General features: G+C 44.7%; 2 protein-coding genes across 2 annotated transcripts in view; one reads left to right on the top strand and one right to left on the bottom strand.

Moving 5' to 3' along the window:
- FKBP15 (FK506 binding protein 15) overlaps nt 1–3,255 on the top strand; it is a 51,268-nt gene extending 48,013 nt beyond the window's left edge. The window contains exons 25-26 of the mRNA XM_023531041.1: nt 289–385; nt 2,627–3,255. Of these exons, the coding sequence (XP_023386809.1) occupies nt 289–385; nt 2,627–2,701 (172 nt within the window). The 3' untranslated portion in view covers nt 2,702–3,255. The remainder of the gene's footprint in view (nt 1–288; nt 386–2,626) is intronic.
- Nucleotides 3,256–5,013: 1,758 nt separating this feature from the next.
- On the bottom strand, nt 5,014–13,340 carry SLC31A2 (solute carrier family 31 member 2). The gene is made up of 4 exons (XM_011360895.2): nt 13,210–13,340; nt 9,602–9,668; nt 7,404–7,593; nt 5,014–6,394 (listed from the first exon to the last, which is right to left on the bottom strand). The coding sequence occupies exons 1-4, from the start codon at nt 13,213–13,215 to the stop codon at nt 6,226–6,228; spliced, it is 432 nt and encodes a 143-aa protein (XP_011359197.1). The 5' UTR covers nt 13,216–13,340; the 3' UTR covers nt 5,014–6,225.
- Between the last annotated feature and the right edge of the window lie 12,827 nt (nt 13,341–26,167).

Below are 26,167 nucleotides of genomic sequence, written 5' to 3'. Positions count from 1 at the left end.
GAAAACTATATAGTGGCCAAGTCATGTGAGATTTCATGTCACTGTTAGAAGTTTGAACTTCAAGTACAGTGAGAAGCTATTAAAGAGATTTAAGCAGAAGAGTGATTTATTAATTTAAAAAATCTCTCTGACTGTAGGTTATGGAGGGAGCCAAGAGGGCTAGGAGGCCCACGTGGAGATGGGAGGAATTCCTGGGTGGTTACAGCTGTTGGATTCTTACCCCAGAACCTGTGGACATTGTGGCCTGGAGTAGGAACAACATTTTCTGTGACTTGATTTTTCTTTCAGTCTCTCTGAGGATGAAGAAGATGAACTGTTTAAAGGGGCAACTCTGAAAGTTCCAAAGCCCAAAGCGCAGTCTGAGGAGGAGGATGAAGATGAGGTGGTAAGGAGATCCCAGGCACTGCTACATCCTCACTCCGCTACCTGGGGGCCCTTCCCCACTGGCTCCGAGAAGAGAAATGGAGTCTGTTGGTGGCCCACTCCCTGGGCTCTGTGTGCAGGGCCCTGTGGGAGCAGGCTTGGGGCTGGGAGGAGGCAGCTCTGTAAGCATAGTGGGGATGGTCAGATACCACTTTATTCTTAAAAAGGGACCACAACCTCTCTCTATGCAGGAATGATTGTTATTTTAAGTGAAGAAAGTTGGGCCAGTTAGTTCTACATTATAATGCTGAAGCCTCAGGTTTCCTCAGATTGGCTAGGATATTATTTATATTTTAGAATTGGAAAGGACTTGGGAGATTGTCTTATCTGGCATCATATTCAGAGACAAACTGAGGCTCAGGAGGATGATTTACTAAAGCCACAGAGTGAGTTAATGACAGAGCTAGGACTAAACCCTCAAACTCGTACTAGGACCACCTGTTTCTGAGCACTTTCTGCTTCCTCAGCCTGCTTTCCAATGTGCTTCCTTGTCATGTCCTCATAACACCCCTGGGCTGGAAATGGGTTAAGTACCGATGGCATAGCCTTGTTTTACAAAGCTATGAGTGAAGGCCAGGAGGGCGAGTTGCTGATAGAGCTTGAATCAGAGCCCTGATTCTTGCATCTGCTGTCTCCACTGTGCTAAATTCAAGCATCCTTAGCCATCACTAGGACATTTTGACTGCTGTGATGGGAATTTCACTAGAGTGAAATGTTAGTGGAGAACATAGATCAGCTGCAGGCTCAGTCTATCCCAGGGTCAGAAATATGAGGTGAATGAGGGTAAGTTCCCTACCCTTAACGTATCAACCAGAGTAGGTTTTGTCTTTTGCTCAAACCTTGATAAAATTGCTGTGACAGAGCTGAGATCCTGCTCCTGTGTACAAGAACCCTTCCTTCTTGCCTGCATTTCTTTGGAGAAAGTGTCCAGTGACTGCCCTAAATATAGTTGGAATTTTTTTATTCCAACTATATTGTACTATAAGCAGCATATTATTAGTATTAATACTAATACCATCAAGTTAATTTCTAATACTTGGGTGCTCTGAAAACTAGTTCACAGACATTTGCATTTAATCCTCTATAACCCAATGAGGTAGGCACTTTTATCCCATTTTATAGAAAAGAGGACTGAGGCTCAGGAAGATTAAGTAACATGTCCAAGGTTATATAGCTTGTCCAAACTTAAACAACTGGTACATGTAGAGCCAGAGCTTTAGCTGGAACAGGACAACAGTGTGCTGCATTAAAATCCTGTACTGTCAGAATTTAGAGATTACTTGATTGATGCCCAGAGAGAGGTACAGGTCTGTTTGTCGGTGGTGGGAATGGGATTAGCCCAGAGACCTCTGACTACATCACGCTTTTTTCCCTTTGGCTGCCCAGGGAAGTCAGATCCTGAGCCAGAGTAGCTCCCCAGAGCAGAAGGTACTCAGTGTGTGCCTGTCTCTAGTGTCAGTCCCTACTATCCCCATTGGACCTGTTCCCTGCCAATCCAGAAGAAAAAGGCCAGGAGTTCAAGTCGTGAAAAACGGGGAGAGTCTCTTCCATGGCCCATTAATCCCCCTCCGTCCCCTACCTGGTTGGAAGGAGTGAGAGAGGAGCCAGTAAGACCAGGGATATGGGAGGTTGTTGCTCAGTGTTCTTGGGATTCTCCACTTGGTAATGTGGCCAAACCTCTAAATTTGAGTCTCTCAAATGATGAGGCCATGTTCAGAGCCAGCCAGGCCACCTTAGGCCACAACGGTTTTTCAAATGTGATTGTATTCTTCCTTTCCGCCCTTCATCCTCCTGCATCCTCTTTCCTTAGAGCTGCTCTATCTACTTCTGTTTTTTTCTCCTACTCCCATCTCTCCCCTTCAACCCTTCTTTTCCCACACGAAATATGTAAGTTACCGCATGAGAAGAAATCTGTCAAATCAATCCATGTGTTTCACAAATAAATGACAAAATTAGCTAAACAAAGTTGGTCTTTTGTCTCTGTGTTAAAAATTGCCTCCTTTCTCTGCTTGCTTGTTTCTGCTTAATGTGGAAATCTAGGTTTGCTGGCCTCAGAGTTATTCTTTTCAGTAAAACCCTAACCAGCCACCTCCTTTCCAACCTGGAGTTGGAGCCGATGTTGGCTCACTTCACCTTACACAGGTGGGAAGTCCATCTGGTACAGGAACAAGTGAGGACTGACTACTCTTTCCTGTTTTGTCAGAGCATGAAGGGACGCCCGCCCCCAGCACCGCTTTTTGGAGATGATGATGATGATGACATTGACTGGCTGGGATGAAGACCCAGGAAACTGATGCAAAGGTTTCTCTACTGAACCTTCCCTAAGCATGATTTTGCACAGTCAACCCTGGGTCTAGGTGAGCCACAGGGAGAGGTGAAGGTGAGCATTCTGAGGACAGTAGTTCATATATCTGAGTTAGCCAACTTCTGAGCCCACCGCCCCCCTGGCCAGGTGAAGAGAACTGTGGGCCTGTTTTCAAAATGTTGGGGATGTAAACAGCTGATCACGGTTCTGCCTCACAGTCGCACTTGGAGGAAGGGCTGCTAGGTTCCCCTTCAGCCAATCACCTATGAGAATCCTGCCCTCTTCCAAGCCTTTTATTCTCTTTACCAGCTCTCAGGTGGTTGTGGGGAACCCTCCTTTATCGTCTCCTGATGCTCAACTGTGGCCCAGCAATAGGACCTATCACCTTGGGTGAGGGTCTGGTGGAACCTAGGGTGGATTATACTATCTAAACCCCAGTTAACAGCCTTGCCTGCAGTCCTGTTACATGTATCTTTTCTCTGCCTTAAATCTTTGAAACTAAAATAAATATCTCTAATGAACCCTGACTCGAGGTCTTGGGGAGAAATTAAACTTGGTTCTAAGGGCTGTCTGGCTCCTCTCTGGGAATCTAAGGGTAGGGGTGGTAACAGATCTGGGCCAGTTAACATGCATAAAATGTGACGTATTCCCTTTGGTACCTAACTCTGGAACATTAAGCTTTCAAAGAAAGTCACCATTCTTTATTCCCTTTGGTACCTAACTCTGGAACATTAAGCTTTCAAAGAAAGTCACCATTCTTGCTGACTCAGCTTATCCCAGCTGCATTAAAGCTTAGGGCATCATGGTTATCTGAGGACCGGTATTCTCAGTTACTCTGCAGGCTTGGTTCTACATCCCAGAAAGCCATGACCAGATGGGAGGGTCCCTACAATACATCGTCATTCATCATGGTACCTAAAAGATTCTTCACTTTGAGAGCAAGTTCCATTCCCTCTGAACTCAGGGCCAGGACTAATGAAAACAGTAGTGAGAAAATATTTGTGGTCATCTTCCAAGGTCTTCCAAAGACCATGCAACCAGTCTTCAGAAAGTAGAACAATTTTAATAAAAAATGTTCCCAGTTTGAAATGTTTATAAGATGGGAACCTGAATTCCTCTTTATTTGGCCTGACATCATCCTTTGTGATGACAGTTTTGAGCCTGTCTCCCATATGTGGAGTTGGGAGGAAGTAAGAACAGCTGTTTACTAAACTTTGTTAGTTTAACAAATAGGCAGTTTTGTTGAGCATTTTACACAGACTGTCATCTCCAGCAACCATTGCAGAAAACAGTTACCTCCATTTAGAAAGGCAGCCAGCCAGGCTCCCTGGCTCTGCCACTTATTAGAGTGACTTTAACTACTGTGCCTCAGCTTCTTCATCTCCGAGACAAGGACAGAAATAGTTTCTACCTTGTGAAGATTGAGCTAAGACTATACAATGCTTAGAACACTGCCTGGCAAATAATAAGCACTACGTAGGTGTCAAATTTTTAAAAATTTAACTGGAGAAAATATCAGCCTTTGTGATTTGGCTCTGAAGAATGTTGAAATGCCTACTGAATCTTACTATGTACTCAGTCTATTTAGGGCATGGTTTTTTTTTGTTTTTTTTTGTTTTAAGCCCTCTATTATAAAAGCCTTGAATGTATTACATATGTAGAGACTGTATCAAACTAAAGAGGTTGCAGCACACCCCTGGAGATCTCAGTGGTACCCCAGGGGAGGGAGCCTTAGCTGGTCAGGACATATAAATGGATGCATGAGGCTCCCTCAGCAGCTGTACTGGACATTTGAAATCTTATACCTGTTGTGACATTAAGCAGCTTTCCAATTCCTTGCATATGTGGGGAGAGTGTACTGGTCAACCCCGAAGGCATCACATACTATAGAGTTACTTCTTCTTATAAATTAAAACATGGTTTTGATATATTTTTGCTTCTACCCTCAGAGAGAGAAGGTGCTAATAATTGTGCCAACACAGGTGTTTATAGTCCGAGTTATTTTTCTTCATGGTCAGTATTTGTTACATGAACAAAAGAATGCCTCTTGACTAGGCTGGTATTGTGGGTGTCTGCCTGTGGGCACAGTGTTTCAGGGCTGGGTTTCCCTGACCACAGAGTTGTCATCTTCATAGCAGATGGACAGACTCAGTCTTTAAACAGCCAGCTCTATAGCCAGCACTGCCGGCTCCATTTGCCCTGCTTAGCTCCTGCAGTTGTTAGAAGGGTTACAGTTGTTTGAAAGGCTTGCTGTTTGAATAAAGGTAAACAGAAGAATGGTCACACACTGTTTAAAAATATATATTTATTAAAATATTTCTTTTTTAATTCCCAAAGCTTAAGACCATCTTTCATCTAGAACATGAGGTACTTAAGCGCAGAGATTACAATACATAGCAGTGGTTTTTTTTCTCCCTGGGTCTTTTGTTTCTTTTTCTGTAAAGTGAAGAGGTTCAAATATCTGGAGAGTCTCGTCTAACTCTACAAATGTAATGCTTTGGTTTGACTGTTTATTGCATCTTCAGTCACTATCCCCCATGGCATACTCAGTATTTTAAGTGAATGAATTATGTTTGCAATAAGTGAGCAGTAATAAATAGAGGACATTAAGTGTTGAATATTACTCAATGCAGTTCTCTGTTTTGCATAAAAGGATCCGGATAAAAGGAGGCAGTAAGGCCACAAAGAGCTCTTAGACACCTACAGCCATTAGACTGTCTTCCTCCTGCAGGCTGATGGGAGGAGTTCACTCCTTCAGAGGAGCCTGGGTAACAGTCCTGCTTCTCTGCCTTTAATCTGCTGTCACTTCCTCTCCACCCAAAAAGGGAAACAGGTCCCAGTAGATGGCTGCCATCCATCATGAATAAAATGAAATAATTTCATTAAAATTTTTCTTATTAATGTGCAAAATTGCCAACCAGGAGTTCAGTGGGAAAAAATGAAAAAAATCTTAGTTTGTTTGTCAACATGATCCATGGAAGAGGCAATCTTCATGTGTTCCAAAAGCAAAAATGAGGAAAAGGAGCCAGTGTAGTCTCTGTCCCCCAAAGAGAGAAGAGGTCAGGCAGTCCAGTGGAAGATGCTCCTCTAGATAAGCAAAAATCAGGAGAGCAAAGGGTATCTAGAGTCTGTGCCCTTCACTCAGAACCCATCTCCCTGTCTTGAAGATCTTTGGAAATGAAGTTTTGAGTCACACAGTTAAGTCATCATGGGCTCAGCAATCTTATCCCCAGATTCTGTTCTCTCCATTCTCCCACTGGTCACAGCGGCCTTCTAAAGCATAAGGCTGGGCCTGGGTGGGCTGTCTGAGAAGTAGCTGCCATGGCCTCTGAACTCCAGGAAGCAAGTGCTAGCTTCAGCTGAAAGTTTCCAGGAGCTGGTAGTGAGGTGAAGAACAGCCATCAGAAGAAAAAGGAGTTGTGGGGCTGGAAGTACAATGTCTGGAAGAAGGAACCCCAGCTTCCTCTAGCCCTCAGTGCCTGTACAGCCCACAGGAGCTAAACAAGGCTGAGAAGTGGGTAGGCTAGGTAGTAGCCCACAGCCGAGCCCAGGACCACACCGAGGAAAATCCAAGTGTTGTAGGACATTACAGCCAACATCATGAAGTAGCCAATGACCACCTGAGCGACATGGATTAGAGACTGGCCAAAGTGATACGAAAACCACCTAGATAAAGAGAGGCAAGTTAATGTTGGTAACAAGCTGAAAGCTACGAGTTGGTGTCAGGAAATAAGAACAACAGCTGAGTTTCAGAATCAGCTTATTTATAATCTGTTTACTTAACCCAGGAGATTTCTTTTTTAAAAGACATCAGACCCACTGATAGGGAAGAGGGACTTGTACAAGGAGCTTAGGATAATAACCACTTCACCACATTTAGCTCTGAGCTTCCTGGCATCCTAGGCAAAATGAGAACATATGATAGTAAGCTGTGTCTGATAAAGGATAATACAAAATCATTAAGCGGATTTTTTTTAATTTGAATCTACTGTGGGAGGCAGTATTACAATGGGAAGAACATGGACTTGGGTGACAGATCAGTTTCTAATTCCGCTACTTACTGTGTCTTAGCACAAATGTCTTAACTTCTCTGAACTTAAATTTCTTCAGTAAAAGAGGAATAAGAATACTTCCCTCGCAGAGTGGTTGTGAATATTTGAGACACCCATGTGAGGAGCAGACAGGCTGGTTATACACAGAGTTGGAAAGAGGGCACAATTGGGACCCCGAATGGCTGCTTTACCAGAATGGGAAGGGAAAAAAGAGAAGGGGCTGCTCTCCAACCAAGTTGGATACACTGCTGACAGCGATTCTTTCCATTTGTGTAGGGATGGCTGCAGATCCCATCCTGGGTTGGGGAGCTTTAGTGACCTGCTGGGATTTAGGGGAGGGTTGGGTAGACACCTCTGTTGCTAGACTGAAGCCTGCACCAGAGTTGTAAAGATCTCCGCTTCCCAAGTGGCAGTTCATAGGCCAAGCTCTGGCCTGGGCAGCAGGAGACCTGAGCTCAAGTTCACCTCACTACTTACTAACTGTAAGCACTTTAGCAAGTCCTGATCCTTCCCTGGGCTTCAGTTAACCTTCTGTGAAGTGGGGTTAATGCCCTCTCAGCCTAGCCTACCTCTCAGGATGAATGTGAGAACTCTGCCTATTCCCCACACCCTGTGCCTGTTACCTGAGACGGGTGCTGCTGACTGGGAGTGACTCTGAACTTGAAGAATCCTGGTCTGTCTCTTCAATGAGCTGCTGGCTGGTGAGGGTGGGCATGCTCTCCAGAGCCTGGTGGAGGAGCTTGGCTTTGCCAAACTTGAGGCTTTCATACAACACAGCCAGAAGAAGGACCACCAACACCGAAAGGGCCATACCTGTCAAAGGAAGCTGTGTTGCAGAGATCTGGCCAGGCAAGCAATGCCCCCTTCTAGCACCTTCCCTTGGGACGTGGCACAGGTGGCAGAACAGCATATTCACCCATTCCCTCTTCATTCATTTCATCTGCCTCTCATATCTTCACTGTCTCCCCACCCAGCCCTTTCCTGGCAGGGTTGGCTGACTGGAGTGTGGCTTTGAGATCAGGAAGAGTAACTGCCTGGAAAAACCAGAAGCCATATACTATAGTCCCCAGCAGCAGGTGGCACAAATCTCTGTCGTGACTTCTTAAGGAAAGAGCATGTATAGCAAGGTCCTGTTTATGTGTATGTACACAAAAAAGTCTGAAAGGAAGGAGATATAGCAAAGGAGTCATAATTAAGCAAATTCAGATACAGGAGGTATTTATTTTCTTCTTGCCCAATTTTCCAAAGTTTCTACTGTGTATTACTTTTATAATAATGAAAAAAAAAGTTATTTTTCAGCGCTTACCCGAGCTGCTGTGCAAAATTAATGGCCAACTGCCACTTTTGTTTTATAAGTAGAGGGATACTAAATGGTGCAGTTATATAGTATTTTATTGGGCTCCCAGAAAGAAATCATCTATAAAAGAAGTGGGTTTTTAAAATATAAAACCATAGGCAATTGTGTGCACATGGTGCAAATCAAACAGTGCAAAAAGGTATACAGTGGAAAGTAAGTCTTCTTTCCAGCCCAGCCTCTCAAACCCCACTTCCCTTCCCCAGAGCAGCCTCTGTCAGCAATTCCCTGTATAGCTCTCTAGGAATACTCACTGTATATATAAGCCTTTATTTGTCTGAGTGACAGCATCCTATCTGTGCATACTCTTCTGCATCTGAGGTTGTCATCCAACTGTACCTCATATATGAGTTCCCCTTAGTTCACACATCTACCTTATTTCTCTGGCTTTACAGTATGTGTAGATTTTATTTTCCAAATATGGCCACCTCACTATATCCCATCCTATATGCTCTTACAGTGTCAACATTCTTGCCATCAAGTGGTGAGTGGTTCCCCTTGTTCTCTCCCCTTTAACCTGAAAAAGCTTTTTGACTGCCTCAGCCAATAAAGGTGGAAGTGATGCTCTGTAACTTCCAAGGCTAGGTCTTAAAAATCCCATACACTTCCCACTTGTTCTCTTGGGATACTTAATCACTCTTGGAACCCAGCCACCCTTCCACAGGAAGCCCAGGCCACAGGAGACACCATATGTAGGTGTTCAGCAAACAACCTCCCGCTGAGGTCCTAGCTAATAACTAGCATCAATCATGTAGACATGAGAGTGAGGAATTCTTCAAGATGACTCCAGTTCCAGCCACTGACTATACCTGCATGTGAGACTTCTGAGTGAGGACTGCTTAGCTGAGCCCAGTCAGCTCAGAACCTTGAGAAAGAATTATAAAATGACAGCTGTTGTTTTAAGCCACTAGGTTAACTCCATAATAGATTACCAGAATGGTAACCCAATATAGGGATGACCATAATTTATTTGATCAGCACCTGCAGTGATGGGTATTTCCAGTGTATTTTTGAGATGCAGTTATTTAAGTTGAAACATGAGTCCATCATGAATTAGTGCCCAACTCTGCTTTTTCAAGTCGAAGGAATACCTTTCTCTTTAAAATTGGTGTCTTATTTCAAGTTCAAGGCTACAGCAGCTGCTCTGGGCTTCTGAGCTAATGCTGGACAGTGAACTCTAGATGAAGGAGGTGCTAGGAGGCAACAGGTGGCCTTGATCTAGTTCTGGCTCTGACACCTACTCCTTATTTACTGTGTTACCCTGGACAAATCTCTTCCCTTCTGTGGGCTTCAGTTACTAACCCTTGTAATAGAGGGAAAAGCTGCATCCCTAGCCTCTCTCTGGGCCTTTGCAAGGATCAGTAAGATGCTGGAGTCCTTTGCAATCTGAAGGGCAGAACAGAACATACCAATAAAGCGAACCCAGGGTCCCCACTGCCTGGAGCTACAAGGCTTCCAGATTCTTACCTGCAGGACTGTGGACACTCCAGAAATCAAACAGCAGCACCACCTTATCTGAGAAGATGAAATGCATCTAAAAGAGAAGGAAATCTGTGTTACAGGGGGCTTAGGGCAGTGGAAGCTATGGTCTCTAACACCCTCCAGCAGCTTCCTCTAAAGACCCAGAAAAATGGGGTCACTGGACTTAAGTGCTGAAAGGGCCATTAGTTGTCATGAGGGCCAAATGAAGCCAGACAGGGCAGGGACTTGCTCAGTGTCCCACAATGGGTAAGCAGCAGAGCTGTAATTGAGCTGACCCTGCTCCAGGAGGAAGTGAAGTATGGGGGGTGGCCACTCTCACTGGGCCAGCCAGGTCACAGTGCTCTCAGGTCATGCTGAGATGTCGCCTCCATGCCCTTCAAACCCAATGGGGAAGCACTAGATTGAGGAACAACTGCCTCTTCTTACCCCTGGGCCCCAGCCATTCTTTTCCAGTGGTGTGTGTCATGGAGGGGCCCAGGGACAATTGTCTTCAATGTGTATTCCACAATTATTCACTTGTTCACTAAACATTTGTTGAGCCCAATTCTGTGTCCGAAATTATGGAGAAAGGTTAATAACTTAATGAGCTCACAGCCCTATAGAAAGAATGAAGTTAGAAGCAATGAACATGCAGTGCCTGTCTAAATGCTTCTCTCAAAAAGCACTTAGTCCATCCTGAGTTCGAGGTGGTATCAAGCGTTTTTCACACATTTCACAAGTTTCCTGTGTGACAGGGACCATTAAGCCAATCACACAGGAAGGAAAAATGGGTAAACTACACTCAGAAAAGTTAAGTAATTTGCTTTAAGTTTGCAAAGCTATTAAGTTGACAGAGCTGGGATTCAACTCTGGGTCTAGTTGGATGCCAGCCTGATTGCATTCTAGTACACTATACTGCCTGTGCTATGAGATGGGAACTAGATGGCAATTACAAATAGCCACACCAGGCTTAATGACCATGTTTGGCAAGATTAAAACCAGAGGGATCAGTCAGTTAGTTCACCCTTTCAGGGAAGGGAAGTTCCCCTCTAGACACCAGGTAAGACCTCGGCCAGCAGAATCAGCTCTGCAAACACTGTCAGTGCTAACCCAGTTAGGAGATCCTTGCTGAGTTGGGATAAGCTAGTGGAAACCTTTGCCTTCTAAGACAATGGCCAATTATTAGAACCTTCAAATGTCAGAGCTAGAATTATCCTATTTTTTTTTTTTGAGATAATATAATTGACATATAACATTATATTGGTTTCAGGTATACTTAATGATGTATGTATATATCATGAAATAATCACCACAATAAGTCTAATTAACATTCATCACTGGTGATACACAGTTACACATTTTTTTTTTCTTGTGATGAGAACTTTTAAGATCTATTTTATTCATTTTCTCAGAGTTTTTGGTTCCCTGGTTTTCAACATTTCTTCCAGGGAACACTGGCAAATAAAATCTTCCTATAACTCTGCTATATAAAACACAGGATTCTGAGTATAGCAGGGAAAGAGGTCCCAGCTCTGCTAAAACTCAGTGTGAAAAACACTGACCTGGTCCAGCTCTGGCTCCTCTCTACCCCTATCTCATTTCCAGGTGAAAATGAGTCCCAAGAGGGGAAGGGATTTGTTCAAGACCTCATAAGAAGAAAATGGAAACCTAGGTCTTTTAAAAATCAGAATTTATAAACTAGTTTTTTATCCCCCTAATGTGAAAGTGGTACTTGTTCAATGTAAAAAGCTGAAATAGTAGCAAAAATAAAGTAACTATCATTTTGAGTCCTACTATGCAGAGATATCCATCCCTCGTTAAGATTTCAGAGAGTATTTGTTGACACGACAAAACGTTCACAAAAGATATGCAAAAACAAACAGGTTCAAATAATTCTGTGGAACTCCATTTACGCTGGAGTTACACTCATTCAACTTCAGGGGGAATCCCAGGCACCAGCTCTGTGGTGGGGGTGGGAGGGGATGCAGTACTGTTACCCCTTCTTTGAGTTCATTTGATCAGGTGGTTGGCATGACTGGAATGTCCCAAGTAATCAGAGAGGAGGCTGGGTTCCTTCTATCCTTGGGCCTAGGCCAGCTCTCTCGGGTACCCCAAAGTGCTTTTGCAGTAGACCTGACTGAACACTCACAAAACAGTAAAATTAATTCAACCAACAAACATTTACTACTGTTGTGCTAGGGGTGTAGATGCCGGAGATACAGAGATGAGTGAGACAAGTCCTTGGCCCTCATGTAGCTAGAGGTCTATTAGGGGAGAGGGAAGTGAACAGATCATCACAACAGGACGTATATAGTTAGGAAAAAGGAGGCACAATGGAAGCCTCTGGGGTGGTGCTGGGGACAAAGCCCTCTGAGACACCTAACCCAGACTGAGAGGTGGCTAGGACATCTTCTGAAACAGGAGGAGCAGAAGATAGCCAGGGGAAGGTGGACACTCCAGTATGTTCCAAGTTGAGGGTCTGGTTTTGCCTCGCTGGGGAGCGAGGAACCCAGGAGGGACAAAGCCTCACTTAACTCTGGTCTTTCACTGGAGTGATTCACATAAGCACACTGACCTGGGGCTGCAGTGTTCAATTAAAGGGCCCTGTGGTCAGATATGCAAGGGGCAGGGCTCTAATTTAGGATGAATCTCAGCCTCCAGCAGCTGAGTTTAACTTTTATCTGTGTGGTATTCAGGGCCCCACCCGGGGTAGGGAGGGGTTGTGGTGAAGAAGAGAGAAATCCTGATATCTGTTTTCTTCTTTATTTTCTCATTTGGTGTTACTTACAAATTGAGAAAAGCTCCCTCGTTTATAAACCAAAGAGTTTAGCGGGGAGCGGAACGTCGGTGTTCTGCCAGAGACTGCGAAACTTTTCACAAGCCCTTCCCATCTATTTCCCCTTTTAGAAGGCCGACAGGAGGTGGGGGAGGGCGTTTGACTAAATGACCTGTATTGCCTTCCTGTATCTTAAGTCTACGATATTCTTCATGGGATGAAGGAAATTATGATTTCTTCAAAGACCAGGGTCCTGCAAGCTGTCATTATCACCAGCCCGGATGAACCCTACCGAGAAAAACAGTGTATCTGAAACGCTATTTCTGACCCAAGTGTGGGGAAGATGGAAAGTAGATGGGTCTGTTTTTTTCTCCCAAAAGAATCAGACCACGAATTTGCCAAGACAGGGAACCCGCCCGGGGTGTGTGTGTGCCAGGTGTGTGAGCGCCCATGCACCAGGGCTTCCCTCTTTATGGAAGCCTTCCCGGAATCACCCCAAGCAACTACGCCCAGGGCAGGGGAACTCCCGGATTCGCCTGTCTTCACCCACCCAGCTCCCAATCTCAGCTGCGCCACCGCAGGCGCCCAATACCTGCTCGTTGAGCCGGACTGGCACCGAACAAAAGGGACAAATAAAAAGAAAACCCCAGAGCCACCGCCGACTCTCTTTCTCGTGTCGCCTCAACGCTGTTCCCGCTGTTGACAATGCCAACACACCCCCTCACCAGCCCTCCGCCAGGGGCGGGGGTCACCTAGGGGTGCCGGGGACTGCTGCTCGAGGGGCCCCGCCCCGGCCGCCAACCCAGCGTCCACTTCTCGCGGCGGCGCCCGGACTCACCTCCATGGTGAGCGCTCTGGGTGGGCGCCGGGGCCAGGTCCGCTCACTCCGGTTTCCAGATTCGGAGTTGGTCCTGCCGCCGTCGCGATCGCAACTCGGGCCGCGCGGTCACGTGATCGGAGCGAGACAGGCGCGCGGGCGCCTGGGAGTTGTGGTTCCTACCGCGCGTCCCACTCCGGGCAGCCTGGGGCTCATCCACCCGTCCGCACCCATCACGGAACCCCAGGGGGTCCCCAGCCGAGCCGCGCCGCGGGACCAGAATGACAAGCATAGCGGGGCTACCCTGCATTCCGTTTAGACTCTTACTGTTTTGCATTTATTTGCCTTTTCAGTTATCATAAAATGTTTATTACTCTTCGTAATAAATCATGCGAAGCTTAATCCATGTTGAATTGAAGATGGAAAGTCCATCATGTGGAGATAATAGCAACAAATTAAGAGTAAATTTAAAAAATTATGCCGCAGGCTTTTAATGTAGCTATTTTTAAAAAATCTGTCCCAATTTGATTAAGAAAAAGCAAAACATGGTTATTTTAATTTGCATTTCTTTGATTACTAAGGTGGCAAATTTTGTTCTTATTGGTTTTTCTACTTTTGTATATTGTCTGTCCATTTCACCCAATCCAGTTTTTTTGGGGGGAGCGGGGGGAGTTTTCTGCAGGATGAGGAACTTGTAATAGTGTTTAACTTTAAAATATATTTAGTAATCCTTTCCTGATCATCCTATGAGGAAAGGAGCTTCTAAGAGAAACCTTACCAGAAATAGTACTGGTGAACCTTGAGCCTGGAGTGTGACTTCGGTTCAAATCCTGAGCCAGCAACCGTTGGCTATGGGACCTCAGGCAAATGGCTTTACATTTCTGAGCCTCAGTTTTCTAGTTAGTAAAACGAAAATAACAGAATATATGTCATAGGGGTATAGTACGGCTTCAAGGAAGACTGTGTTAAATTCTCAGCCAGAAACTGGCAATGGGAGCTTGCTCAATAACTGGTAGCCATTGTCATTGTTAGTGGCAAATATTTTCAGTCTATGAGAGGACAAGAAATGCAACTGCAAGATGTCAAGCCACTTGCTCAGGGTCACACAACTTCTAAGAGTCTCAATCTGAAAGAGAGTGGGAATGAGAAGAAAGTCAAGGACTGAGGAAGTTCCAGGGGAAGACTATGGGGCCTGGGCACCATAGTCTGAAGAGGTCTGGGAGGGAGGCCTGCTCCTGCAGGGGTTATGCTAGGCCAATGGGAAGAAGGATCATGGGTTTCTTGAAGCATCTGGGCCCCAAGAGCTTGGGAAGGGTTTGGTGACTTGGGTGTAATTTTTCACTCTCTGGGCCTGGGAAGTGGGAGTAAGAAGACTTGACCTTCATACAAGCCGAATCCCGTACACCATCCCCCAACCTCTTACCCCCCATCCATCTTGGGTCAAAGGATTTACAACACAGCTCTATTCATTTGATTGTTTTTGCTGGCTTTGTCACAATCTGATGACCTTCACACTTAGTTCTAACTTCCTTGTGTGTTAATGGTTTTAACACTCAGCCCTAAAATTCTAAAGCTCCCTTGTTCTTTCTGAGCCACCAGAGATGCCCCTCCACCACCTCCGAGGCAGAGAACTGGGGGCCAAATGTATCCCGGCTCATAAGATCACACCACAGCCAGCCAAACCTTGGTCCATAACAATACATTCTTTCCAGATTTTGTATTTTAACAGCCCATGGATTCTCCTTCTCCTCTGAGAACAACAGGGAGTCGGCCCTTGTCCTTCCAGCACACACCTAGAGCCCCCAGACAGAATCCACAATCAGGAAAGATGATGTTGCCTCGGGTTTCACAGAGATCAGCAAAGGACCCTTTACCTTCCGCACTCAGCTCATTTGTGGTCAGTTGGTAGAGGGAAAACCCAAACAGTTATTTCTTCTTCTGAGGCTCAATAGGGGAACTTGAGGTCTCATGAAAAGATCACATACACGAAATGTTATTACTGCAGAACATTTGGCCTTGATGTGCAGATAAGGGCACCACTCTTCCTTTCTGGGCCACAGTGAAGGGTGTAATCATGACCTCTAACTGTCCCTTCACATGCCAATGATCTGCAATTATAAGTGAGCTTGAGGTTGGAGTCAAACACTTTATGGCTAGCAGGACTGCATCTTTTCCATGTAGCTCCATTCAGCTGGCTTCCCATGTTCTCCCACAAACCTCAATTATTTTATATTAATGCTATGAGTAGCACCATGTATCTGCTGCTGTGTGTGGCACAGGGAGAATGTGTACATTCGAGGTTGGTCAGTGTGGAGACAAGGGCATGTGTGTGTGTGTGTGTGTGTGTGTGTGTGTGTGTGTGTGTGTAGTGGACTTCGTGCTAGTGAGGCTGGAGAAAGCAGGAGCCACGTCATGAACAACCCAAAGGCCATGTTCCAAGTCAGGAATTTATTTCGGGACAAAGAAGAGCCACCAAAGGGTTTTTAATGTACATTTTTCTCCCTGTATGTCCCCCTTTTCTTCCCCAATGTCACTCTCTTAGTGAGGCCTCCCCTGACCACCCTGTTTAAAACTTTAGTCCCCTTCATATCCTTTGTCCTGCCTACTCTGCTTTGTGTTTTCCCATAGTACTTATTATCTTGTAGCATACTATTTAATCCGGTTATTCATTATTTATTTCTCTCCACTCAAATGGAAGCTCAAGGAGAACAGAGATTTCTGTGTTTTTGCTCAGGAAGGTACGCCCAGTCCCCAGAATAGTTCATGGCACAAAACGCACTGTGAATAAACATTTGTTGAATGAATGAATGAATCCGAGCGGACAGATGCTCTGTGCTTCATTGCTTCAGAGGAAGGAAGTGGTAGAAACAGAAGAAGCCTCTGAGACGTGATGGTTTTGTTTGAGAGTTGTAGCAAGTTTGGGGTGGTTTGTGGAGAACTGAGAAAATAATTTATGGAGAAACATGAGGGAAAGCAGGGCTCCCCTCTTCCCCGCAACCAAATACCTGAGTCTGGACAAGGAATGGAAAACTGAAGGGCCTGAAGCAAGCGGCCCAGGGCCAGCTTTTGGCAGACTTACGGAGAGGGGACGGTGCTGAGCAGATGGGACAGGGGCGCTGTGCCCCAATATGGGGAAGAAGCAGCTGAGATGCCAAGAGGACTTGCAGCCTAAGGAAAAGATAGCAAACCCAAGTGTGACCCTGCCCCCGAACTCACAGACCTGGAGGCAAGAGACCACCGATCGATCATACAAATAGACATACAATTCACTTAGAGGAAGTTAAAAGAAAAGAGAAAAAAGAAGAAAAAGCGAGATCTCCCTCAGGAAACCCTGGTCTTGAGTTGTGAGGTCTTGGAAAAACTTAAACAGAAGCCAGGCAGGTGGGTGACAAGATCCCAGGAGGGCACCCTATCCTATGGCTCTCTCCCTTTTCACTTTCTGAGCTGTGAATACCTTTCCCTGATCACTTAGGAAGATTAGATCCGCCTGATTCCTCTTGTGTAAACATCGAGCTGGGCCCACCTTGACAATCCTCCCCCCAACCCCCACCACCATTTTCCCTCTGTTTGCAAAGGCTCTCGCTGTCTTCCTGATTCCTATAACAATCCAGGGGCCAGAAGGGCAGACGCATCCACCCAGAGAGAGGGTTTACAGTGAGTCCGTGGCAGACCCAGGCCTCCCAACTTGACCTGGCCCAGTACTGTGGCCAGCACTGTGGCCCAATCCAAAAGGTTGTGAGCAGCCAACCGTTACAGTCTCAGACTAGCCTGTGTAGAATGCAAGATGAGCCCCCTAACTATGGTGGGAACGATTCTCCCAGGGAGGCCCAGACATTTTATCCAAAGGTAAAATGGGGTTATCCTGGGATAACCCTAAACAGAGTCTGAGATCTCATACCTCACTTGCATGGTGGTTTTAAAACCACAAATTCTTGGACATTTCTCCCATTGAGAAGCCAGGTTCTGTTCTCTCTCGGCCAGCGTTAGTGACTTGTACCAACAGAATACAGCAGAAGTGATGGTTTATAGATTCTGAGGGTCACAAAATACTGTTTCGCAAGATAAAGAGAGTTCTAGAGATTGGTTACACAACAAGGTAGATGGCCCTAACACTTCTGAACTGTACGCTTAAAATGGTTCAGGTGGTAAATTTTATGTCATGTGTATTTTACCATTTTATTTTGAAACAAAACAAAACAAAACAGGCACCATTCATACAATTCAATATTATTTGGAAGTAAAAAGGAATGAAGTACTGATACATGCTACAATATGTTTGAACCTTGAAAACACTATGCAAAATGAAAGAAGCTGGTCACAAAAGGCCACATATCATAATTCATCCCTTTGTCCAGCGTCTCTATGCTGGATACGTTCCCTGCCCATTAGCCACGTAGTAGGTTATCAAATTGACTTTGCAGTAGTCCAGTACTTGTGTTCAAGTCACCTTTATTTTACTTAATAATGGCCCCAAAGTGCAAGAGCAGTGATGCTGAAACTTTCAGGCACCCTCCTCTATTAACCAAAACTCTCAGTGTAGCATCTTCAAATCTCACATGGCCTTCTCTCTTCTGTGCTGAATCTCCATCTGCCTCTCTTGTGATGACTTTTAAGGCCTAGCAAGATAATCCAGGAAACTCTCCATCTTGAGACCTTTAACTCAATCACATGTGCAAAAGTTTCCTTGACCATATAAGCTGACATTCACAGGGACCAGAAACTAGCACCTGGATATTTTTAATGGCCATTATCCAGCCTATCACAGGGGGCATCGACATTTACAACTTTCCTGTCTAGTAGGGTCTTTATTCAAACCAGAGTAAGCAACGGGACTGCAGACAGAAGAGGAGGAAAATCATAGTTTGTCTGGGCCTTGCTGGGAAGGGAAGTTCTGTGTAGCCAGGGCTGAGGAAGGTGACAGCTCTGAGAATTCTTAGGCGTAGGCTCCCTGCCTGACTTCACAGGGACTCAGGATTTGAGTTGTCCTGACAAGCTTCTCGCATACCTACTGTGAAGTTCTCCACTGCAGCTGCCAGGCCCTGCACACCTGCCTCCTGCAGGAAGACTGAGGGGCCTTGAAGAGTTCCCATCGATGCTGCACTGAGCTCTGAAGGCCAGCCTCTCAGACAGTCCCACATTTGTAGGGTAAAAAACTCTGAAAAACAGAGTTGTCCATATCCCATTCAGCTGATGACAGTAGATTCACAAATGCTTTTTTAAAAATTGTGGTAAAACGCACATAAATAAAATTTGCTATCTTAACCATTTTTGAGTGTTAAGTACATTCACTTTGCTGTGCACTCGATCTCCAGAACTTTTTCATCTTGCAAAGCTGAAATTCTGCTTGTTAAACAACTTTCCATTTCCCCTCTTCTCTCAACTTCTGGTAACCACCATTTTACTTTCTGTTTCTATGAATTCGAGTACTCTAGAGACATCGTATAAGTAGAATCATACAATATTTGTCTTTTTGTGACTGGCTTATTTCATAATGTTTTAAACGTTTATCCATGTTGTAATGTGTGTCAGAATTTCCTTCCCTTTTAAGGCTGAATAATATTCCATTGTATGTATATGCCACATTTTGTTTATCCATTCTTCTGTTGATGGATACTTGGGCTATTTCCACCTTTTAGTCTGCTGTGAATAGCGATGCTTCGAATATGGTGTACAAACACAAATGTCTTTAAAAAGTTAGTGCTTATCAAGACTCTTGACCCTACACTGCCAGTTCTTAAGGAAAGAAGGTGTGAACTGACCCTCCCCCATCCCTTCCCTGTGAGAGTTCATGCTGCTTGCAGCGTCCTGAATGTGTCCCTGAAAATCTCAATCTGATCCTGACTGTACATTATTCCCTAATCTAGGGGAAGATTAGGTAAAGCAGGTTTCAGCTTATGTATAAAAATTTTCCTCTACAGCCGGTTTTCTCTTCTTGGTAAACAAGAAAGAAACAGATTTGTGTCCCTACTAACCTAAAACAAGCCAAATAGGCACCTTGTTAATATCTGCTTGTTTATCTATTATTTATATTTTGGCTTATAATATATCATAAATCAATTAATCACTTGATAACGGGAGGAGAGACCCAACCGGAAAAAAACCATTCGGACTTGTTCACTTTATCTCTTGAAATATGATAAAGTATTCATTTGAGGAAGACAAATTGCTGACATTTGACCACTTTTAACCCTTAAAAAGTGTCAGTGTCATAGAAGTCAACCAATAGCTGAGCTCATTGTAATTAAAACCCTTTTCCTCTGCCTGGGCCTGAGGGCGAAGGCAGCCAATAAAAGAAAACTGCCTGGCTCTGACACCATAGCCTTGCGGGAGACGGAAGTTAGTTCTGCTCTGGTGGTAAAAGATGTTTTCCTGGTTGGGGTGTGTGTGTCTTGGGGACAGGGCACACGGTAAGAGTCTGAGCTCAGGTCACAGTCTGAGGCAGCAGTGATGAGCGTTATATGCTCCCATCAGGATGATAGCTTTGAGACTTAGCCTCATCGCTTGGATCCTCTCTAGATCCAGAAGATGAGACTCTGGTAGCTAAACAATAGCCCAGGAGGAATCCATTTATGTCCCTTCTGTTATGAGCAGCCTCCATCCTACAAGGTATCATGCCCAGACCTCAACTCTGCCACTACTCATCAGGGCTTGGGGAGGTGGGGCTGGACAATCAGTGCCATTTCTATCTTTTACTTTGAGGTTGATACTCCTCTTGTATCAGCTCTTCTCTTTTAAGTGATTAGTATTAAGGAATACTTAATTGGGCTGAACAAAGGGTGTGTGTAAATTTGGCAGTAAATAGTTGAAAGTAGCCCACAGATGTCACATCATAATAGTGACTTGGGGGCAAATATGAAGAATCAGATGATAAGAAGTTGATTATTTGTTCGCTCAGCAGAAGCTTGCATTGTTTGGGTCCCAGATATTGTAGGACAAAGAAACACACGGAGGTTTAGAGGTCAGAGAGATTTTTTTGTTCTGATAACCCAGAGGTCCAGGCACCTCTCCCAAACAGGCCTGATTATCCATTTCTGAGAAATCACAAGTGATTAGCAGGGAGTGGTCAGCAAAGCATCGTGGAAGAGGGGCCACCCATATGTGTATGAGGATGTGGATATGTGTCTGGCGAGTGTGCATACATTTTAGAGTATGTGTGAATGAGTGTATGTGTAACTGTGCACATGTGTTCGGTGGATTTATGATTCTGTACTTATGAGTCAGAGTGATGGCGAGTCTGAGTTTGTGTGAGCTAATGTGTGCGCTGAGAATGTAGATAACTATCGGAATGACGTGTGTGTTTGTGTGTGTGTGTGTGTGTACATGAAGGTCTATAGGAGTGTGACACTGCAAATGAAGGGGGAAGGAGGAATGGGTGGATACTCACTGTTGGCCATGAGAAAGTCCCCAGAAGGCAAATCTGGGGCATGAAGGCTTCAGGGTTAGAGGGCAGTCCACATCCCTTTGTCCCTAACTTGGCAAAACATTGCCCAGCACTGCTTCCAGGGGAAGCGCATCACCACGTGCTTTTTTAGGTTCCTACTCTCAGACCAGCTCTTGAAGGTCTTCTTTCCTATAGAGGAGGGGTCCTCTGTAGACTGTCTCTGAAGGCCCCTGTCTAGTTTGCGGAGGGGAAGTTGGGGTTGTCGCTTTCCGGAAGGCGACCTAGAATTGCTTCTGTATAAAATGGACTGAGCACAGGAGCCAGACAAGAGAGCATCTGGCCCGTTTCTGCAGTCACTGAGAGAGAGATGTTTTCAGAAAACTCTATCAGAGCTCTGGGGAACTTGAAGGAGCAAGGATACATGTTTTTTTTTTCTTTCAGAAAGATAAATAGTTGTGGACATTCCTCCCCACCCCCCAGGCCTCCATCCCTCCATATCCCAGGACTGATACTCGGGAGGCCTGACTCCAGATTGTGCTACCGCCCAAATTTCTGGCATATATTAAGGATGGCAATAGCAATAATGGTACCTAACAGTTATTGCACATTTACTAAGCACCCAATTCTACGCTGACCACTTCACACGGATTATCTTTTCTACTCCGCACAATAACTGATGCCAAGGATGCCTCATTTTCTTAGAGAGGCCAAGTAGCTTGCTGAGGGTACACCGCTGGTAAAGGGCAGACCCCAAGCAATATGATTCCACAGGTCTCCCTCTTAGGGGTAAACAAAATAGCCTTCTTTAGGGAGCATATCAAGGGGCTGAATGCGTGAAGATTATATACTGGTTGAATGGAAGAAACTGTTCCTTGCAACTGAATGCCCCCCTTCCTCAGCTGTCCAACCTCCATTTCAGAGTTCAGTTTCCTTGATTCGCAGTCAGGACATTGCACTTACGGATACTTTTTTGAACATTTTTTAGTACTACTTTTTTCTCATTCTTACCTCAGCAGTTCTTGCCATATGCCCTGTGGGCTTCTCCAGGATGGGCCGATGTCTTATTTCTGTATTTCTGATTCACTATCTTTAGACATTTTCAGGCATATGGTAAGTACTCAATCAAAGCTGGGTTGACTGAATAGCAAAAAGCCAAGGATCATTTCTGAAAATTCCCTCCGAAGTGACCACATAATATATATATTATTTTTATATATATAACAAGATATAATTTTTTCCATCACCCCTTTCTAGTCATTTTTCCACGACCTTTCTTGTCTTCTACAACAACAGTTGTTCTGATTTTTTATCACTATTTTGTCTGTTCTAGAAAATCATCTAAATAGAATCATACAGTATATCCTCTTTTGTGTCTAGCTCCTTTTGGTAAATCTAATGTCTCTGAGATTTAGTCATGTCTGTAGTTTATTCCTTTTATTGCCGAGTAGTGTTCCACTGTGTGGATATATTATTTCCTGTCGATATATATTTGGGTTATGTCCAGCTACAATGAACTCTTATGTACAAGTGATTCTGCGGACATATGTTTTCCTTTTTCTTGAGTAAATACCTAGAAGTGGAATTTCTGTGTCAGGCTTTTTTTTTTTTTTTGACACCCAGAGGTCCTTGAAATTGTTAGAAAAAATTATTTTCAGAAATGTGACCACTTAAAATGGTACATAATCATCATGGGGCCTGGGCATTTCCTGGAGCTCAAACGCTTTGGGTGTGTTGAGGTGTTCCAACCCAGAACAACATGCACTGATTCGGGGTTCAGAGTAGACTCAGAAAAAGGAAGAACAAAGAAAGAGGAAGACCTTCACACAGAACCGTATGACGTATCTCTAAGTGTTTAAGGTTTGAGCAAAATAATACAAAACTCTAAAATCACTTGGTCAGTACAGTCCTTTGGAGTAAAAACTTGGACAGGACTAAATAGAGACTCAAAGACCATAGTTTAAGTCTTGGCTAAGCTATGTCCTGGCTGTGTGACCTTATATAAAATTGCACAGCCAACTTTGCTTCTCCGTTTCTAGCTTGCAAATGGAGTTGTAAACCTTGAGAAAAGAAGACAGATATTCTCTGCTCCCTGCACAGGGATACTGTGAGGATGAGCTCAGATAAAATCTGCCTAAGTTTCACCTTGATCAACTGCAAAGTGCCATGCAGTGCGAGACAGCATCACGTGAAGAGAGGCGGGAACACATACAGAGCTTGTTTTGTGCTCTGATGACTGGCACTTCATGCCATGAGGATTCAGCTGCCCTTTCTTCAGGGGACTTCAGGCAAGGTCAGACACAAGTGACAATAACTCTTTGTGATCTGCCAGTTGTGTTTGGATGTTCTTCTTCATTGTGTTCATCTCTTCAAAGGGAGATCGTTAGGCTCTTTATTTCTTTATGCCTGAAGGAGCATCATTCTCCCAATCACAGCCCACCCCCCGCCTCCCCCGCCCCCAGCCTCCACACAGTGTGTCCTTGACTCTTTTGGCCCTCACGGATCTTTCTCATCCAACTCATTCTCAGTCCACTACTACAGATAACAAAAGGGTGAATATTTTATGAAAAGTCTCTTTGGGGTGGTTCTAGCCAAAGATGTCATGGATAAATCTTAAACGAAATAAAAGGTGAGTGCGGGCAGCAGTATAGAATAGCTATTTATTGAGAGCTTACCTCTGAGTGTTCACAGTCACCTTATCAGTTGTGTACTATTATTATCCTCAGTTTGTAGAAGAGGAAACTGAGGTACAATAGAAAGGGAAGAACACAGGACTAGGAGTCTTGGAACCCTCAGGTTCCACTGTTGTTACTACCATGGCAACAGGCTGGTCATGTGGTCTAGGGCCTCAGTTTCCCTATCGGTAAAATGACTATGGAATTCCTTTAATCTCTGATATATTTTCTGGCACTGACATCCTGTGAGTCCAGGTCTGACTCTGGGTGAATCACATATCCTCTCTGAAACTGTTTTCTCACCTGTAAAGTGGGGTGAATCATCACCACCTGGCTCGTCTTCCCCACGGGGCTGTTGTGACAGCATCCTGTGAAGAAGGAATTCTGCTGAGATGCTGAGTGCCTCTCTTGTCTCATCAAGGACCTCGAGCCCCTAGGAAGTGGTGGGAACCTGTAATACAAGCAGGCAATCAGGCACTCCCTTATGGGTTCCCCCATTCACTTGGTCAGGAGTAGACAGAAGAAACAACAAAGATTATGGGACATTTTGACCTGATAGGGCCTTGAGATCATTTTGTTAACTACTTTCCATTTGATAGAAGAGAGGGCAGATGCCAGCAAAAGTCGTGCTTTCTCTGAGGACATCCAGAGAACAAGGAGAGAGCTAGAACGGCAGCCCTGGCTCGCTGATTCCAGACGGGTCATTCCATAAGCATCAAAGTACTCAGCGTGCAGAAGAGAATCCTGCACGGCTCCCTGTGCCCCGTTCTCTGCTTGGGTTTGATTCCTGTCTAGCCACATTTCAAGTTAAGTAATAGTCACGTGTGGCTCCTGGCTCCTGTCCTAGACAATTGCAGCTCGAGAGAGAAGTGATGCTGTTTTAATGGAGATTGGCCACTGGGTGGAGCTGGCATTCATTTTGATCTGCCACTGAGAAAAGTCTCAGACACAGAAACAAAGTAACTTATTACCCCACCCTTGGAAAACCCCTTACAAAGAGCTGCAGCTTGGCCCAGGCTACAGACTTCCGAGAAAGTGAGTGATCTCTCATGCCCCCACAGGCCGTGGGGACAACGCCTGTTCAGCTGAGCCAGATGGTGGGTAGAGATGCCAGGTGGAGCTGAATGCCCTTCAGTCCTGTCTAGCGACCAGATTACACAGGGAGAGACGCTACGTTAAGGTGCTCCGGGAAATACGTACAATTTTGCAAAGAGATTTGGCTATCCAAGCCGATGTTATCAAAGTTTTATTAGGAAAAGGAAAAATATATACCTGTGACCCATTTCTTATGAAAAAAAAATTTGAAAAGAAGCCTGAAGCTAAATCATCTGGTAGGACATTCTAGCTAACCATGAGTGCCCTGGCCACTCCCCCTTCCTCTCCCATCCGGGACTACACGGAACACCTGGCACCATCTGTAAGAAGAAAACAGCGTGTGCTGTGACCTTTCTCTGAGCTTCTTGAGTTTGCTGGGACTCCTTGAACTAGCTGGGTTGTCCCCTCGGAGGCAACCTGTTTCCTCCATGTGACCCTGCAGATGGCCCAGGGCAGTGGAACAGGGCGGGGTAGGGGGGGAGGGGGGGGGGGGGGAGTGCTGGCCAGGGATCTTGCCAAGAACAAAAGTATTATTTGTTTGAACATACAAACTTATCTTTGCTTCTCATAACATTGAAATGCAGGCTTTCAAAGATCAGGTGCCTCTGCTTGTTGCTTTTCTCCCAACAATGATTCAGGCATTCCAGTACTACCTATTTTGTGGATTTGCCGCTGGCAATATATAGCTTCGAATCTGGCTACAGTGCTTGGGCCTCTGGCATTTGTTGTAAAGGGTGAAAAAGCATGTCGCCTCATGTGGGGTGTTTTCATGGGCTGGCATGGGGCGAACATCACTTCTAGTCATACGGTTGGCCCGGACTCATTCACATGGCCATACCTAAGAGTAAAGAGGCTGCGAGGGGGACTCCAGTTTTGTGACTAAGGAGAAGGGGAGACGACTCTGGTGAATAAGAGCACTATTGATTTTTATACTATGTGCATCAGTACTGTTTTTAGAACTAACACCCAATTTTCTTGCTTGTGCACATTTTGTCCAATAAAACTCTGACTCAAAAATCTGGTTCCATATATTAAACCCAGGAAGTAGGCTTGATTAAAGAAGGCAAAGATGTCAGTCAGTATGGTTCATGGCATTACTGGCTCTTTAAAAGGGATATTGATATTGATTTCAAGGGTATAGATTAAAGTTGAAAAATAACCAAGGCTATTATTGTTGTCTTAAAATAAGAAGGAAGGTAATTAGTAGATTTGGCAACATTTAGATGCGGGTTGGCACTGGAGCCATCACTCAGTCACAATGTCGAGGGTAGCATATATGTGTGGTGAGTCACTCAGCATGAAGAGAGGTTGGCAGCGGAATAGGCCCTTTCATGTGCTTTCAACACATTGTACTGTCCTTCAGTTTACATGTGATAAGTTATGTGGACATGCTGATTAAGTTCTCTAGTATCGGATTCTTACAAAATGAATGACCAAAAAAAATTATTATAATAATCTTTCAATAATTATCTGGCACCCCATATTGATAGGGATTGTCACATCTTCCTACGAAGTGTATGTGTATGAGAGTGAGAATTAATCCAGGTGTGTGGAAAGCCCCCGCCTCCCATCATCCCAGGGTGACCATTGTGACTGTTTGGATCTCAGCATTTGGAAATGAATCCTCTAACTGCGATCAGAGTTATTGGCCCAGGTGGAAGTAGGCTTCCCGAAGTATGTATGTATGTATGTATTTATATCTTCCTGAAGTTTTAAAATCCTATATAGTTCCCAACTGGTTCACTTGGAGAGTCAGTTTTCTTCATATTTTGTTCAAAATCACAAATTTCACATACCCCAACCCCTGCTGGAAAGAACAGTCCTCAAAGTG

This window comes from Pteropus vampyrus, unplaced genomic scaffold, assembly GCF_000151845.1.
Source record: "Pteropus vampyrus isolate Shadow unplaced genomic scaffold, Pvam_2.0 Scaffold61, whole genome shotgun sequence".
In the NCBI taxonomy this organism is placed as follows: Eukaryota; Metazoa; Chordata; class Mammalia; order Chiroptera; family Pteropodidae; genus Pteropus; species Pteropus vampyrus.
Note: the sequence above shows the minus strand (reverse complement) of the source record. Positions and strands in the feature narration are given on the sequence as shown.